Genomic DNA, 19038 nt, shown 5'->3' on the forward strand with positions numbered 1-19038 from the left:
GCCGGCGGCACACGGGCGGCGGGAGAGAGCGTCTGCATTTGTGTGGCGCACCCCAGCCCGGTGCTCCACCCTGAAGTCGAAAGCTTGGAGCTCTTCTAGCCACCTGGCGACCTGCCCTTCTGGCTCTTTGAACGTCATGCGCCACTGTAATGCAGAGTGATCCGTCCTCACCGTGAACGCCTGCCCGCACAGGTAGTACTTAAAGTGCCTGATGGACAGCACCACTGCCAAAAGTTCCCTGCGGGTGACGCAGTATCGTCGCTCCGCTTTGTTGAACGCCCGGCTGAAGTATGCCACCACCCGCTCCCCCTCTGGAGTAGTCTGGGAGAGCACTCCGCCTACCCCAACGCCGCTAGCGTCTGTGTCCAGGGTGAACGGCAGCCTGGGGTTGGCTGGGGCGAGAACCGGGGATTCACTCAAGGCACGCCGAAGGCCGTCAAACGCTGCTTCACATTGCTCAGACCACAGGAAATCCCTGTCCTTCTGCAGCAGCTGGAACAGGGGTGCGGCAGTGCAAGCAAAACCCCGTACAAACTTCCTGTAGTACGAGGCCAGGCCCAGGAAACTCTTCAGTTGTTTCTGGTTGCGAGGATTTGGCCAGCCTGTGACCGCCTGCACTTTCTCATGCAGGGTGCCGATGCCCCCCCCCCCCCACTTTGTGGCCCAGGAAAGTGACCTCTCTCTGCAGGAAATGACACTTATCTGGATGTAGCTTCAAACCAGCGGCTCTGATCCTCTCCAGCACCACTCTCAGAGATCCCAGGGCCGCCTCAAACGAGCTGCCATGCACCAGGATGTCGTCCAGGTAAACCAAACACTGTTGGCGGGGAATCCCAGACAGCACCCTGTCCATCAATCGAACAAAGGTGGCCGGGGCATTACACAGCCCAAAACTGAGGACCTTGAACTGCCATAGTCCCAGGCCGGTGCAGAAAGCCGTTTTTGGTCTGGCCTCTGGGGCAAGAGGGACTTGGTAATACCCGCTGCGGAGGTCCAAGGAAGAGAACCACGACGACCCTGCGACCAGGTCCAGGGACTCATCGATGCGGGGAAGGGGGTATGAATCCTTCTTGGTGACCCCGTTCACCGGTCTGTATTCTGAGCACAGCCGCCAGCCACCTGTCTTCTTCGGGACCATGACTACAGGTGCTGTCGGAGGGCTCGATAATGTCTGCCTGCAGCATGCTCTGCACTGCCTCGTCGCAAGCCTGCTGACGAGCCAGGGGAAGTCGGAGCGGGCGACACCTGATGGGACGCGAGTCCCTCGTATCAATCTCGTGTTCCACCAGATGCGTTCGGCCCACCTCCTCCTCCTTCATGGCAAAACTGCCCTGGAACTCTAGCAGAAGCTGCCCCAATTGCTCTTGCTGCTCGGGATTTAGGCCGCCACAGTTCTTCCTCCACACCTCCAATACTGCAGACTAAGCCTCTTCTACCTCCGTCTGGGGTAACTGGGGGGGGTGGCTGTGCTCGGGTGGCGCAGTCCGGGGGTGACAGGTGGGGAATTGTCCTGAGTGGGCGTCACCGGGGATACCGGAACGGAGGGAGGGTTTTCCTCGGTTTCTAGGGTACTCACGGTGGGTGTAGGGCAGGGGTACTCAAATACAAATCTTAAAGGTCCAAAATAAATGTTTCAATAAGACAAAGGTCCGTTTATTACGGTCATTCAAACTTTTAAACAATTGCAACAAGATTCTTAACACAAGGTTGCAAAAACAAAAATAATCTGTATGCAGCAGTTTTCATTGTTATTGTGTCTGTGCTTGATCCCTCAGAGTCGCAGTGTAAGAGCTGCACAGTTATAAATAAAGGCAGCTGCACCCTCTTTCATTCAGCATTCCCATTATTGCTTTATAAATGTCTTGCCCCCTTGTGTGTCCACTGAGGTTCGTCAGGCCCAACACATCTTCAACAAACTCCCCCTTTGCCTCATCATAACAACTCACAAACACCAGCAACTGAGCATTGTCAGTGGTGTCAGTGGACTCACCCACAGCTAAGGAAATGCACTGTGCATTTTTTATTCCATCACAAAGCTGATGAATCAAATCACCAGCCAGTATTTATGTTCTTCTGGTTGCTGTGGAATCTGAGAGGGGGATTTGCTTGATTTGACCTGTTATTTCCTCTTTTGTTTGCCTTCAACATGGTCTCCATCACTTCAGTCATGCATTCTTTTATACTGCAGTTATTATCCAGTGGAAAGCCCTTACCTGCTGGCCTAGTTCAATCAAAGTGGTTACTTTGTTTTGGCTGGGCAGTGTAGTTTTACACACCGTCTTATTTGACTTTCTCAGGACTTAAAACAGTTTTTTGGGGGCAGACCCCCTCAAAGAAAAAAATATATTTACACACGTAAGGTCATCATCTTAATAGTTGTGTATGCTCATCCGTGAGCAGAGCATCAAGTTGACATGTCTATTACAGCTGAATGCGGCGATTACCATTTTGTTCAGCAAAACGCCTCACAAACGTATTAAGATCAACAGCTTTAGTGCGTTTTGATTCACTGCTGAGTACAGCCGCACTGACAGTCTCTTCTCTGTCAGTGTAGACCGCAACTACCTCATTCCTTCAGCGCTTGGGTCCGAATGCTTCTCGTTTTGCGCCGTCCAGTTCAAAATGAAATCGCCGCCAATCGTATGTCCACGCTCGCGCCAGGACCGGGGGAGGGGTTACATGACGTGCATCTTGTGCTGCATTCACTTGCACTCGGACATTAGAGACTTTCTCTCATAAATGTCCGATGAGCCACAACTTTTCTTTCAAAACAAAGCTGCCAACTGGGGTGGCAAGGCCTATTTTTAGGGTGTCAGTTGCCACCCCGGTAGGTGAAACTAGGCTACTAGCTACAGTACAGATGGAACTAGATGAGCTGTTAACTCTCGCTCTGAATTTTTTTTTTTTAATTCTCGCTCTGACTTAGACAGGTTGAAAGAGATACACACATTTTTTCCACCCGCATTCCGCGAAGACCCGCCCTACTGTGCCTCTGATTCGCAGATTGTTTGGGGGGAAAAAACGCTGACTGGATGCTGAATGTGATTGGACCAAAGCGTTGACTCACACAGGTGGAACACAGTGGAACAGTCAGACATGCAGAGCGCTGTTTGCAGTGGACATAGCGGAGAATTTTGACTCGTTGCGAATGCGTTGTGGCGATGTCTCACATATAATACAGAGAGATAATACATATGAAAAGTATAATTTGCTCAGAGTCCGGAGACAGTGGTGGTTCGGTCCGGATCCGGACCGGAGTCCGTAGTTTGAGGATGCCTGGTGTAGGGGGTCTCCCCGCAGGCTCAGCAGGGTTGTGGATACGGGTCATAGTAATCACAGGCCCCCCCCCCCCCGGAAACTCACTGTGCCTGCTTGAAGATGCAGGAGGCAGGAGTCGCCTTCAAAAAGTCCAAACCCAGAATACACGGGTCCTGTACATCCGCTATCCACACGGGGTGCCGCACTTCAACTTCCCCCACCGACACAGACAGCACGCCTCTTCCTTTCATAGCCGCCAACTCTCCTGTGACTGTGCGTAGACGCACCGATGTCGGCTCGAACATAGTCCCACTGGGCAACACATCTGCTCTCACCAGGGTTACTGTAGAGCCTGTGTCCACCAGTGCAGCGCAGGGCACCCCTTCGACATCGACAGGGACATAGCAGGAGTCCCCACCAGCACGGCCCACCGCGACGACAGGCTCCACGCCTGTGCTGTCATCTTCTTCAGGAGAGCGTAGAGGCTGTGCTGTCGGGCTCCTTCCTCGGATGTCTGAGTCGGTGGCAATAGAGCTGTGGTTTGGTTGGGGAGTCTTTGGGCTTGGTTCCACATATTCTCCTTTATGCGGGCCCCCCGTCGTTTCCCTGGGCCCGGGGTGCCTTGGGGCAGTCTCTGGCCAAATTTCCTGGCTGACCACACCCCCAGCAGACCCTGGTACTTGGTCTGTGTGTTGGCTGCAGAGAAACAGCCCTTATCATTTCCGTCATCTCGGTAACCCATGCAGGCTTCTCCTCCTCCCTGCAGCTCCTCACAGCCGGTGCTGCCGGCACTCCGCTGCTCCTAGCAGCTCCACTCCACACGTTCTCTCTCTCCACAGCCATCTCCAAGGCCGCCTGCAAGGACTGTGGATGCTGCAGCTGTACCTCGACCCTCAAGTCCGCAGGGCGGAGAGCCCTGATGAATTGATCACGTGCCAGCTCACTCTGCACTCCGGGTGGCATGTGTGCATACGCCCGCCGCGTCAGGCTCTCCACGTTGTTAGCCAACGCACGCAGCGTCTCTCCAAACTCCCTACAGCGGTTACTCAACTCGTTCCGGAGCAGCTCTGGCGGGAAACACTGTCCAAACCGCCTCTTCAAAGCCCCCGCTAACGCTTCATAGCTGAGTCGGTCCACAGGGCTAAGCAGTAGCAGACATGAAAGAGCCTCGTCTGTGAGGCACAAAGCTAGCTGTAGTGCTTTAGTCTCTATTGACCACCCCCCGGCATGTGCAAGTATTTCAAATTGGGCATGGAAAGCCTCCCAGTCTGCCTTACCCGAGTATTTGGGTGTTTTCACGGACCCGGCGGCGGCTGCTGCTGGTTGATGGGCGCCGCCATTGTTGTTGACATCCAGCTTGGAAATGACGCGAAATGCCGCTGACGACGGCGACATTCCCGCGTCTCTAGCCATCTTCACCGCCGACTCTCTCAGGCGCTCTCTCGCCTCCCGTGCACTCATGAACTCTCTACTCATGTCCTTCGACCACCCGCATGCTCCATCTTCCTCTTCATCACTACTTTCCTGCTTCACTCCCATCTTGCTGAACTTTTCCATCTCCGCTAGCTTCCCGGCTAGCTCCGTGACGCAGTTACGGACTCCCGTCAGGATAGACGTCCTCCGTTCGAAAAGTCACTTCTGACACCAATGTAGCGTTCACAAGGTGAGTCGGAAACAGGCTTCTCGTTATTAGGCTTTAATAACTCTTGTTCTTTACAGATGATCACAGGTACATGTACACTTTGTGTGTTCTACCTCACACTAACACAACTCCTACCCCTACACATATATATATATAGCAGTGTCTACGTCACAACTCCCCGCCCTCCCCCGTCTGCTCCCTCAACCACAGGCCGACACCTCAACCAGCATCACTGTGCAGCTCTATGATTGGCAGAGAGACGGGGGATGCCTGAGTGACACCCTGGACATCCTAAGCAGGGTCGCTACAATATGTAACATTTCCTCATTATAATGTATAAAAACTCCTACACCTGTATTATTTATATTATGTTCGTACATTATCCCAAATGGTTCAGAGAGACGTGTCATTTTAATCAAGGTAACAGTACGTTCATCACGGTCTCCTGTAACTGCGGCTTATCCACTTAACCATGAGAAGCTGAAGACTACAACTCCCATGATGCCACGCTGTTTCACCACCACACTAGTTTTTACTATAGTTTTAGAATATTACAGGTTGTGTGTTTAATGTCGTAATGATACGCTGCCATGGAGTCTTAATAGAGAAGGCTATGAGATGGAGCTTTAGAGTTAAACAGTCTATCACTGGGTCTGAGCTCAGGTGGAGTCTTTACCTTCCAGTGACACGCGATAAATCCAGACTTCATTTCCACCTTGGTCCTGGACCTTCAAAACCACTCTCTCTGTGCTTGTCATCAGGGACACTTGAAATGTCGGATGGTAGTTTGGTCCAAACATGGATTTAAATGTTTTACTCTGAAAACCAGAAGCAGAAGTGAAATGTTTATCTGTTTCTTTCCTGATTGTGGATCCACATGCAGATACATGTGTGTTAATGATCATTGTGTTTCTTTAGAGGAGCATCAGTGACTCACCTTAGGCTGAATGAAGAAGCCCTCAGGTTCACAGTGCACACTGTAACTGTGATCAATGTCCAGCTCACAGTCGGAGGAGACCTTGATGAGCACAGCACCTCCTTGTCGGACAGCAACCTTCAGTAACAGGACAATTTGATCAATTTAAAACAATATATGTTGACAGACCTGCACTACAGAGAGATAAGAATTACAATCAATTAAGAATAACATCATGAGGACATATTTGAGTAGATTAATTAAAGTGTGGTTAGATATTTTTGGATGAAATTCCAACTCTCCAACACATTTTTTCATATATTTATTAGGGTTGTTTACGGAGCCCCTAAAGCAGGGGTGGGGAACCTCCGGCCTCCAGGCCGTATACGGACCGCGAGACCATTTGGTACGGCCCTCGAGGTAATTTATAAACACACGCAAAATAGAAAACAATTCAAGAAATCTAGACCGCAAAATAATGAAACAAGCGAGTGCCTGTTTTTCCTGGCCACGGTCAGGGTCCTTGAACACAACACGAGCCTAACGTGTCATCACGTGGTATATGTCTCGTCTGACAGGGGGCCCTTCTCACTTCTATTATTTTTCATTTCCTCGCTCCTCGGTCTCACCGGAAGTCAATTTGTCTGCGCCATCTTGAGTAGCGTCCCAATGGCCTTATTTCTGCCAGAGGAGCGAGGAGCGATAATGGAGGAGCGATAACCGAGGAACCACCAGACCATTCTCCGATGAAATCCTCAGACACTCGCCCCGCCCCCTTACTGTGTATCGCTCACTGATTGGACGAGGCAGTGCATGCACTGATCTGATGCTTCTTGACATGAGAGCCGTTTCCCAGCGGAGTGAAGAAAACACATGAACCTCACGAGAGTCACTCCTCAGTTTATACCATGTTTTGTTTCATTTCATGTATCATTTAGTTACAAATATGTGATATATCTGAACAAGTGCTCAAAAATCATTTTATTCATTTTTTGGAAACATTTTCATGATCACTTTTTTCGTTTTACATTTTCATTTATTGTCATTTCCATTCAGTCATTAAGTGCTATTAAAATGTTAATGTGCTACACAGGGGCGGTTCTAGGGGGGGCCAGGGGGGCCAGTGTCCCCCTAACACTGGCCTGTGGCCCCCCTAAAAATGAAAAGTGAAAAAAAAATATATATATATGATTTATTACCAGTGTTGAGCAAGTTACTAGTTACTTTATTAGTTACTAAATTGTAAAAGTAACTAGTAACAAGTTACTTTACTTTAAAAATAATAACAATACAAATACAAGTGTTTGTGTTGTTCTGTGGCACAGTAAGAGAAAAGACAACTCCCCATCATTGTAGCATAATGGAAACATTAACATTATGGATAGATTACCGGCCCTCAAGCGAGTACTGCAAGACATAGCCCAAGAACGCAATGGTGAGAGATCTATTGAGGCACGTGGTCTGCTGGCACAGTTGGATCTAGAATTCATTGTGCATCTTGTAACACTCCGTAAAGTGTTTGCAGAAACAACATTTCTCTCTGACATGTTACAGTCTTCATCCCTTGACCTTTCAAAGGCTGTGGATTTAGTTGGATCTTTAGTTCAGACATTGAATGACTTCAGGCAGGAGTCATTTTTTGATAACTTGTGGGATGAAGTGTTGAACATTTCTGAGCAATGTGATACTGCAATACAGCCAGCAGAAAAACGACAAAAACGACTGAGCTCTAAACTTGCTGAAAGCTTCGTACTGACTAGCCTACTGTTGGACAGAGAGAGACAGAACAAGATAAACACGGGTTTCGTACAGCCTTTTTCTACCCTGTCATTGATAGTGCTGGGGGGAAACGATTATTTTGAAAACGATTAATCGGGCGATTATTTGATCGATTAGTCGACTAATCTAACAATTATTTTTCTGTTGTTCAATTCATAAATAACGTAATGTAAAAAAAACGTAATGTAAAAAAAAATGTTTTCACGATACTGTGTCTCAGGGGATCTTAATATTTAAGAACCTATTAATGTGTTATACCAGATTTACGGAAATAATCTCAGCTAACTGACGATACAAACCATGTTTACCAAAACAAAACATAAGAAGCATCTAAATGACCCCTGAGCGAAAAATGCTAACGGACATTGACACAGAACTCAAGATAAAAGTACCCTTATTACTTATCGTAGCTGCACATAAAATATATCCTGCTGTTACAACAAGTGCACGTTACTGACGCAATATGGTTGAGACCATTCGGGCTTATGCTAGAGGGGTGCAAGGAATAGACTAAGTAGTGGGGGAGTTTAAGGTGTGGACATTCTCTCGCGTTATAATATCAGCGCGGCCGCGGTCAGATCAAAATGCCTCCGAATGCAATTTGAATAGACCTACAGCCAATCAGAGCAACGAAACGTTGGGTCTGCTGCGTCATGCATTACTGATCCGTCACGTTCACAGTGAAAAGTCCCCAAACTCGCGCCGAGTAAATTGCAGACAGACAGCAGAACTTCTAGGATTAATTGTATATTTCGGATGGATAGATTTGTTCTTAAACGCCCTCGCATTGAGGTACAAGTCGAACAGGTGCCAGAGTCACACGACCCACCTGAAGAGTGAATAGTGAGTTTTGAATATATTTTGTAATAATGGGTCATTTGAAAAAGTGTTTTGTATGACAATAGAGATAGGCTACCTGTTGTGTGCTGTGTCTGTCTCTCTCTGTTTACCTGTGTCTCTGTCTCTCTCCCTCTCTCTCCGTGTCAATTCTATATGCCAACTTTTCTTGTTTCTGCCGCTGCATAGCATGTTGTAACAACGTGGAATTAGCCGAATAGGCTATTGTATTGTTTAACTCACACCTGTTGCTCTCGATGTAATTTAGCTGATAAAAGGAGACTAATAAAAGCTAATAAAAGCCTCACGCGTGCGTTTCACTGTCAAGGGATGCGATATAGCGTGTAATTACATTACAAATACTGACTTGAGCCCCACCACTGTATGGGTTAGCCCTACCATAGATTACCCAACAAAAATACTCTGGCGCCGCCACTGAACAGATGATACAAATGATTGTGTCAGTAAATGTGTACTAACAGAGGCGGGGTGTTTGTGGAAATAACGGGGACAGAGCTGGCTGCTGTCAGACGATCAGCTGTGCAGCGTCATCACAAACGGACGTCGTTTCACGTGACGCTCCGGAGGAAAGCGTCCCATTGCTCTTAAAACTCATTTCCCTGCTTCTCGTGGTTTCATTGCATCTCTCCATGCTTCCCTGGTGGGAGGGACTAGTCGCAGGGAAACGACGCAAGTGAGGGACGCAAGGAATCCATTTAACCGAAGTGAGAAGGGCCCAGGGTGTAGTTCTGACGGAGAGCACCAGAACGCCGCCCCGGGCCGGGACTTCACAAAATGCAGTACCCATAATAAGGATATAATTATATAAGGAGCTGTACACATGCCGCAGTTTTTGCGTGGCTGTGTCTTTAGTTGAAAACCCAGTGGCGATCTGTTCATCTGTCATACTGATCATACAGTCAATAACTTTGTTGTTATTAGCATCTGGTTAGCTAGCTATTGTTACAACCCGGCTCCTGGGTTGCAACAAAAAGCAGGGAGGCGAGACGAAAGGTAAGAAAATAGCAATCGATTATTCTCTTATAAACAATGTAATGAAAAAACCAGCCACAGATCCCCGAGGCTGGCACGGAGAGAGTGCCCAGAGGAGTGAGAGCGACGTATCTGGCTTGCTCCTCCTATATCCTATTCAGCGTGGCTCACCCGGCAGGTGCGCCCCATCAGACAGATTGCAGCTGGGACCTGCAACCACACAGAAAACACACACAACCAGACGGCACCCCACGTGGTGTGGAGGGGTCGTCACACTATGCTAACGAATATAAGAAGCTTTTTCTACAACCAGTAAAGGCACAACTTTATATGATCATTATAGTTATAAAAAAACAAGAGAATAAAGGAAAAACTCGTATAAAATACTATATGACAGTACAAAAAAGTTATTATTAATAAACAAGAATACAGTTTGAAAGGGGAGTGATTTGTAAAATATCCATAAAGAAAAAGAAAATCTGCTTTCAGTTCTGTTTCATATGGATGCTGAGAGATGTTTCCATAGATCTCCTAATGTTGCTCTCAAAGTGCACCAGATGGATGCTTTTAACTTCAACATTTAAAAAAAAATCTTCCTGGGGGAGCATGCCCCCGGACCCCCCTAGAGGAGGTTAGGTCCCCTCTAGAGGAGGTTAGGTCCCCCCCACTTAAATCAAGTTCACATGGATATGCAACTAAATACATTTGCACACATCTTGTGTCCATATCTTTCTGTTTTGGTGGTCATGCCACAACCGTGCACGTGCATGCGTGCGCGAGTCATGGTAAGATATCTGGATTAAGAGATTGCTTTTTCTTTGCACAGCATGAAAGAATGGCGAAATGAATGGGCTGTGATTTTAGTTTATTTAAGCAGACGTTGAGTTCAATAATTTGTACGGCCCTCGGAAGATGTTGTAAAAATTGAAATGGCCCTTGAGAGGATAAAGGTTCCCCACCCCTGACCTAAAGGGTCATGAAAAAAATAAAGAAAGTATCTCATGCAAGAAAGTTACCGGTTCGTCAAGTAGGAGAGATGTGCCTTTCTTATTATGAAAGTGTCGTTTGTTCCGGTGCACTCCGATAGGACTGAGCACTACATCGAGATTAAGATTAAACAAACTTCTTCACTTGGGAACACACACATATACCTATGGAGTTGGCCAGATGTGTGTAAATTAATGTTCATGGTCATTTGAAAACAAAGGCCGGTGTCGGGCACATACGAACACACACGCACAGCAGAGCAGAGCAGAGCAGAGCAGAGCAGAGCAGAGCAGAGCAGAGCAGAGCAGAGCAGAGCAGAGCAGAGCAGAGCAGAGCAGAGCAGAGCAGAGCAGAGCAGAGCAGAGCAGAGCAGAGCAGAGCAGAGCAGAGCAGAGCAGAGCAGAGCAGAGCAGAGCAGAGCAGAGCAGAGTAGAGCAGAGCAGAGCAGAGCAGAGCAGAGCAGAGTAGAGCAGAGCAGAGTAGAGCAGAGCAGAGCAGAGTAGAGCAGAGTAGAGCAGAGCAGAGTAGAGCAGAGCAGAGCAGAGCAGAGCAGAGCAGAGCAGAGCAGAGCAGAGCAGAGCAGAGCAGAGCAGAGCAGAGCAGAGCAGAGCAGAGCAGAGCAGAGCAGAGCAGAGCAGAGCAGAGCAGAGCAGAGCAGAGCAGAGCAGAGCAGAGCAGAGCAGAGCAGAGCAGAGCAGAGCAGAGCAGAGCAGAGCAGAGCAGAGCAGAGTAGAGCAGAGCAGAGCAGAGCAGAGCAGAGCAGAGCAGAGCAGAGCAGAGCAGAGCAGAGCAGAGCAGAGCAGAGCAGAGCAGAGCAGAGCAGAGCAGAGCAGAGCAGAGCAGAGCAGAGCAGAGCAGAGCAGAGCAGAGCAGAGCAGAGCAGCGAGCAGAGCAGAGCAGGCAGAGCAGAGCAGAGCAGAGCAGAGCAGAGCAGAGCAGAGCAGAGCAGAGCAGAGCAGAGCAGAGCAGAGCAGAGCAGAGCAGAGCAGAGCAGAGCAGAGCAGAGCAGAGCAGAGCAGAGCAGAGCAGAGCAGAGCAGAGCAGAGCAGAGCAGAGCAGAGCAGAGCAGAGCAGAGCAGAGACGAGACGAGACCGGACATCTCCTTCATAAAACAAGTAATAGGGGGAACTAGAGAATGCAATTCCTGAAGAAATTGCTAGTTGGAATGCTTTATGTTGAAAAGCTGACACTGAATTGCTATGCTGAAATCTAATGTGTAAGAAGAAAGTGAAGAATTTAGATTGAAATGATACATGAACACTGGGGGCTTGAATGTGTGATGAGAGAAGAAAATAAAGTAAAAAGGCTTGGAGAAGCAGCAGAATATTTGAACTGCAAACTTTTGAACTAACTTGATGGTGAGTGATCTGTCGCCATGCCAACGGCATTTGATGACTAAAAAACTAATGCTTCTGCAGTCTAGCTGCAGCTTCTAGCAACGGCCTTCTGTTAAAGAAAGGACACTGAAGGTCCTGAATGAGGCATCACACACATGACTTGAGTCTGAACACAGCAGACAACAGGAGTATTTACAACAGCATTATAAAAACAAAAATAGTGCATGTGGGTGCACACTTACATTCTCTGTCTTACTGTTACATGAATCCCATGAATGTATGAGATTAAATTAGCTTCATCATCTCAATCAGTGATTAAGTGAATAATAAAGTTTCTATCGGTTCACTATCAGCCTGTCACTCATTATTTTCAGGGAGGGGGCGGGGTTTGGAGGAACGGAGGAGACGGTGATTGCGGAAGCTTTCCTCCTGCCTTCACAAACTTTACACACAAATGTATCAACTGAAAATAGCAAGAGAACATTCATACTCTGCAATCCAAGACTTGATTGAATCCACCAAAAACCTGACATTACGATAACGAGTGTTTTTCAAAAACACAAATCCCTCCCTGTGTGTCTCTGAGCCGCAGCGACGCGGACTGATTCAGAGCGGGTCATTCTACTGTTGGTTCTGGACTGGTGCTGCTGGATAAAGCAGACTGCTCCTTGTGTGGTGTCGCTGTGCCGCTGTCACATCTGCTCCTTGATCTCTGCGTCACGGACCAATTTTATATTTGTGTGACAGAAACAATTCTAAAATAAAAATCCGAAAAATCAAGAAGCAACGTTACTACGCTATAATCGAGCGGTGAGCTACTGAAAAGCTGCCCGCGAGCTACCGGTAGCTCGCGATCGACGTGTTGGAGACCCCTGATCTAAACACTCAGAGTCCTTTACCTCACTGAGCTGTAGTTATCAGCCTCTCAGTCTGACTGGAGAGGACTCTCCCTCCACATCATTGTAGAAACATCTTCTTCTTATATCCGTTAGAGCAGCTAGCACCAGATTCTAATAACAACAGCGCCGGTGCACCCTCCCTCTCTCCCTCGCATTTTGGCTGCGGGCGCCAGATAAGCCAACATCCCCCATTTTCATCACATACAGCGCCCATCGTACAGGGCAAATGAAACGTGTAACCGGGGTGAAAAGGGTGTTACATTTACTTAATTATGAATATTGTTACATCAAGGCCGAAAATTATGATGAGCACCAACGGTCAAAAATGTTTTAGTGCGCTATAGAAATATAATTTATTATTATCAGGTTTATCTCTCATTCAGAACAATGGAAACCTTTGATCTCTGGACACCTTGTTAGCTCAAATATAATCACCTGTGTAATGGAACACGATGATGTCATAACTCCAACTGACATGCTTAGAGCAGCAGACTTCAGATAATGGTTAATGGTCCTGCCCTCAACAGCTCAACGTCAATTATGGGGTGTCATCATATGCCGTTTCTATGGAAGATCAAGAGAAGAGAGAGAGGGCGATCAAGAGAAGAGAGAGAGTCAAACTAAAGTGGAGACATGGCAGAAACCCTATAGTGAATTGTTCTCCTGTGAGAGGTGATCAAGAGAAAAGAGAGAGGGCGATCAAGAGGAGAGAGAGAGGGCGATCAATAGAAGAGAAAGAGGGTGATCAAGAGAAGAGAGAGAGGCGATCAAGAGAAGAGAGAGAGGCGATCAAGAGAAGAGAGAGAGGGCGATAGAAGAGTGAGAGGGTGATCAAGAGAAGAGAGAGAGGGTGATCAAGAGGAGAGAGAGAGGGCGATCAAGAGAAGAGAGAGAGGGCGATCAAGAGAAGAGAAAGAGGGTGATATAAGAGTGAGAGGGTGATCAGGAGAAGAGAGAGGGCGATAAAGAGAAGAGAGAGGGCGATCAAGAGAAGAGAGAGAAGGCGAGCAAGAGAAGAGAGAGAGGGTGATCAGGAGAAGAGAGAGAAGGCAAGCAAGAGAAGAGAGAGAGAGGGTGATAGAAGAGTGAGAGGGTGATGAAGAGAGAGAGGGCGATCAAGAGAAGAGAGAGAGGGTGATAGAAGAGTGAGAGGGTGATCAGGAGAAGAGAGAGGGTGATCAAGAGAAGAGAGAGAGGGCGATCAAGAGAAGAGAGAGAGGGCGAGCAAGAGAAGAGAGAGAGAAGAGAGAGAGAGAGCGATCAAGAGAAGAGAGAGAGGGCGATAGAAGATTGAGAGGGTGATCAAGAGAAGAGAGAGGGCGATCAAGAGAAGAGAGAGTAATGTAACCCGGGTGAAAAGGGTGTATCTTTACTTAATTTTGTGGGAATGCTGATACAGCATTCCAACTATCTGTTCTTCTACGCACAAAATTATTTATTATTCCGCCTGTTATTTTGGCTCCTCTTCTTGAAATTTGCCCTCATATTTAAAACTGCCATAATTCCCAAACCCTACATTCCTGAGACATACTTTTTCATGACAAACGTAGGAAAACATCTCGTAGCTTGAAAAAAGACAAATAATTAGGCAGAAAATAATTAAACAAAATTAAAATCGCGGTAGATTTTGTCAGTCTCACGACGGTATTGGGACGTTTATTTACCGCGATATTCGGTATATCGTTACATCCCTACAAATAATTAAGCAAAAATAATTAAACAAAATGCCTCTTGAGGGCATGAAGTGACAAAAACTTTCAACATGTCTCCATTAAAGCCTGTTGTAATTTCAGGCTGATATTCCCTCACAGCAGCAGCCGCACAGCTTTAGTTAATCTGCCAAAAAGGCCACATTATTGACCCGAAAGTACACAAAAAGCACACTTCAGATACTCAAGGTCCTTGAGATGCTTCACGCTTTGAAATGTCACCGATATCTGTTACGGTTCTTCAACAAAACGTTCACATGTAAGAGGTTCATCTCTCATTCAAAACAATGGAAACCTTTGATCTCTGGACACCTCGTTAGCTCAAATATAAACACCTGTGTCATGGAACACGATGATGTCATAACTCCAACTGACATGCTCAGAGCAGCAGACTTCAGATAAAGGTTAATGGCCCTGCCCTCAACAGCTCTACGTCAAATATGGGGTGCCATCATATGCAGTTTCCATGGAAACGCATCCCTCGCCATAAAAGACGATGTCGCTATACATTAACTCCAATGAATATGTTCAAAAAGTGCTCAAACTTCACATGTGTGCTAACAGTCCAGCCGTGAAGACATCTACGGGACAGTTTTGAGATTTCTTCAAATGCCGTTGCCGTGGCAACACAATGCTCACCATGAAACACGGTTTTCTCATAACTTCAGTGAAAATGCTCCAAACGGCCCAAAACTTCACAGGTTTGGTAATGATGCAGCCATCAACGCATCTAAGCGTATTATGGGATGTCATCAAATGCCGTTGGCATGGCGACAGATCATTCGCCATCAAGTTAGTTCAAAAGTTTGCAGTTCAAATATTCTGCTGCTTTTCCAAGCCTTTTTACTTTCTTTTCTTCTCTCATCACACATTCAAGCCCCCAGTGTTCATGTATCATTTCAATCTAAATTCTTCACTTTCTTCTTACACATTACATTTCAGCATAGCAATTCAGCGTCAGCCTTTCAGCATAAAGCATTCCCACTAGCAATTTCTTCAGGAATTGCATTCTCTAGCTAATGTGAAAATCTGAAGAAAGCCTCTGTACCAAGGTCTGAACAATGTTTAATATCTCTAAAAGTAAGAATCAGATTTAAAAGTTGTGTTACACAAATAATGTCAGAAAGATGTGTAACATTTTAAAGTTGGAATGAGGTTTCTGAGTGAAAGTATGAATGAACAGTTAGCAGTTGAAGTCGCATGAAGATTTGTTGAAGTGTGAATAATTTCTCCATTGATTTCCATGTTAAACATTTGATGAATTATGGGATGTATCTCTGGAATTATGAAAGTTATGAACGATAAAAGTAATAGCAATCGATTCCCGACCGAGCTGAACGTTTTGATGTTTGAACAGAGTTTCTGCGATGTGGAAGAAGACCGGCAAAATAACAGGCGGAATAATAAAGAATTTTGTGTGTAGAAGAACAGATAGTTGGAATGCTATATCAGCATTCCAACTAAATAATCGGGCAGTTCGGTGTGTGTAAAGGTGTGTGTGTGTCTAGAGGTGTGTTTGTGTGTAGAGGTGTGTGTGGTTAAAACATAGCAGCCTCGATCTCTCTTCAGCTGTTCTAATGAAGTGAAGGTGTTGCGTAAAAGGCACATCTCTTCATTCATAGATCAAGGCAGACTCGTGCGAACGAGGCAGTATATCGTGCGCACGAGATATATATATATTTGTCCATGACACTTTAGGGGCTCCGTACTTGTCAACGTTAATGTGTCAAAACTCGCGATTAATCTGGAAACCTTGTTAAAGGAATGAATGCATATTAATCACATGACCAATTCCTGTATACGATCACACAAGATGCCGGCTCTAATCCCTAAAAACTACCAGAGGGTTGGCTAGCCATGGCTAACATCACTAAGAAGTCTAATGGAAGATCAAGGACAAAACTCTCCAGTTGTATTACTTAATGTCTCTGACCTGAGGACAAGCAAAGGACTTTTTGCTCCACTGATCTAAACAAATACTAGAGTTAGATATTTGAAACAATTACTATTTATTTCAGATAGGAAAGTTTAAATTTAGCCAGAAGGTTTATTACCTGGGCGGTTTACTATACCCATCCCCCTACCTGAGCAAGACAAAAGGACATATTCTCTCAAATCCTTATCACCTTAGCGTTTTCCTCTCTTTACTTTTATTTTATTAGTTCTTAGTTAGTATTAAAGATCTCACTTAAATGGCATTTTTTTTAACAAGTCGCCCATCCCCCTAGAGTTTGTGCTGACCGCAGGGAAAACGTGCTTAAAGACTTTAAAAGAATCCCATGTGCTCTGTGAGACTCAGTAGCTGAAGAAAACAGTACAAAAGCATCGCCAGTTCCCGGGTTCTGATGTGCCCAGTCACGGTTGAGAAACTGCTTGGTCGTTGATGTGCTCAGATGGAAGAAGTCTCAGTCCAGACATCTGGGACCCCACCTGGAGTCCTCCAGCCACCTCCCTCAGGTCCACCTCTGCACCGCTGTGTTCCCTCTTTATCACGCACAGCAGCCACCGCTCATCGGTTCAGTAAGACAATGCGGTCCGTACGCTTGGTTATGTTCATTTCATGTGTCCCCTCTTCTTCATGTCTCTTCTACATCAACATGTGTCCCCTCTTCTCCATGTCTCTTCTACATCAACATGTGTCCCCTCTTCTCCATGTCTCTTCTACATCAACATGTGTCCCCTCTTCTTCATGTCTCTTCTACATCAACATGTGTCCCCTCTTCTTCATGTCTCTTCTACATCACCATGTGTCCCCTCTTCTTCATGTCTCTTCTACATCAACATGTGTCCCCTCTTCTTCATGTCTCTTCTACATCAACATGTATCCCCTCTTCTTCATGTCTCTTCTACATCAACATGTGTCCCCTCTTCTTCATGTCTCTTCTACATCAACATGTGTCCCCTCTTCTTCATGTCTCTTCTACATCAACATGTGTCCCCTCTTCTTCATGTCTCTTCTACATCAACATGTGTCCCCTCTTCTTCATGTCTCTTCTACATCAACATGTGTCCCCTCTGTGGAAAGAGACTCTGAAAGTTTCAGGAACAAAGATTCTCTCTCTTTTTGATCCATTTCTATAAAAACCTGTCTGAAAATGAGCTGATCAGATTGTGGCCACTTGATGATGTCATAACAATGTTTTGGCTTGTGTAACCATTAGCCAATCAGCAACCAAGGTAACGATTAGGGTTGGACTCTCAAAATACTTCCTCTCAATCTTTCAGTTGTTGAGTGTTTCAACCGTGCCTTTCAGTATTTGCTAACCATCTGATTTACTGTCGATGTTAATTATGTAACCTGCCATTCATACATTCATCATCACATTATTGATATAATACTTATGTTATTCTGTGGTTTATATATTCTTAGCAGTTCATGATTATTTCATTTATAAAGAACCATGGTATGTGTTTTGTGTGTGAAGTAAATCAGCCGATGTTCACAGAGTAAACTCAGATTTTCAGATTATGAGACTAATTGTGTTATCATATTATCTCTCTCAGTAGGGAGCTTGGGGCCACAACATCTTAACATTAATTTGTACGTATTTTAAAGTATGAAGGTAAACTTTGAGTTTGATAACCAAAGTAGAGTGTGGCTCATCTGAGTCTTCTCACAACCAAGAAAGTTTGAAAAGAGGAGCAGTGTCCGGCAGTGGCTCAAACAGCAGGGGCTTGGACTGGGAGCTGTAGGGCCGCTGGTTCAAGTCCCTGACCAGACGTTAAATATGAAGTGTGGACCCCACCCCCCCCACTCCTGTTGCTCCCCAGGCGCTGTGCAATAGCTGCCCACTGCTCCTAGTGCTAGACTAGGATGGGTAAAAAGCAGAGAACACATTTCACTGTGTGCATGTATGTGTGACCATTAAAGAGGGTTTCAATCCTCCAATTATATTATATTCTATTCAGTAGGGAGCTTGGGGCCACAACTTCTCTGTGGAAACAGCTATGGTTTCAATCAGTGTTTAGTCTGATGGTGAGCACTTTACCTCCTCCTCAGGGACGTTGTTGTGCAGCAGAAATACATCCAGTATTTGCTCCTCTCTGCCCGGGGGTCGTAGGAACACCAGAACTTGGCCATTTATCCGCAACTTTAGAAGCCTTTTCAATTTATCGATGACCAGGCCAAAGGGAGAGAGGTGAAGCACCTTCACCACCACATGAGTGCGTGTGACCTCCAGCGGCTCCAAGATGCTCAGGCCTTCATCAGTGATGTGGACGACAGACAACAGGCCGTCCAGGAGCAGCGCTGTGGAGCAAAGAGCTGGTCATCTGTTGCTTTGCTGCTGAAACAGCTTCATCATATTCAATGTCCCACCACGTTAGCTCAGAGCTAATGTTCATCTAATTCACTTTGGAGCCTCACTAGGATGTACCAGTTTATATCCTCCACCTTTTATCCTAATGTGTAATTATTGATCTGCCCCCTGTGATCTTTCTGGATGTGAGCATTTACTGAAATGTTTGCAATCTGCAGCCAGAACAGCTTGACTGAGTCCGGTCTCATGTCTGAGTGATTCTCTAGATGTGTGAAGAGTCTTCTAAAGCTTTCAGGGCGTAGAAAGTCTAACTTATAAATGTTGTTGTCTGTTGTTTTGTTTTGTTCATGGTTCAGCCAGACTGACAATGTGAAGAGCAGAAAGAGCAACAGATGGAAATCAAAGTAAGAAGTATTCAAAC

The 19038-nt window shown here is 46.2% G+C and overlaps 1 protein-coding gene across 1 annotated transcript in view; it reads right to left on the reverse strand.

Annotated features, from left to right (window-relative positions):
* LOC117550662 overlaps nucleotides 1–19038 on the reverse strand; it is a gene marked incomplete at its 5' end in the record, with an annotated part of 56948 nt that overhangs the window by 2752 nt on the left and 35158 nt on the right. The window contains 3 exons of the mRNA XM_034223138.1: nucleotides 5577–5718; nucleotides 5838–5954; nucleotides 18348–18607. Of these exons, the coding sequence (XP_034079029.1) occupies nucleotides 5577–5718; nucleotides 5838–5954; nucleotides 18348–18607 (519 nt within the window). The remainder of the gene's footprint in view (nucleotides 1–5576; nucleotides 5719–5837; nucleotides 5955–18347; nucleotides 18608–19038) is intronic.

This window comes from Gymnodraco acuticeps, unplaced genomic scaffold (genome assembly GCF_902827175.1).
Source record: "Gymnodraco acuticeps unplaced genomic scaffold, fGymAcu1.1, whole genome shotgun sequence".
NCBI classification, from domain to species: Eukaryota; Metazoa; Chordata; class Actinopteri; order Perciformes; family Bathydraconidae; genus Gymnodraco; species Gymnodraco acuticeps.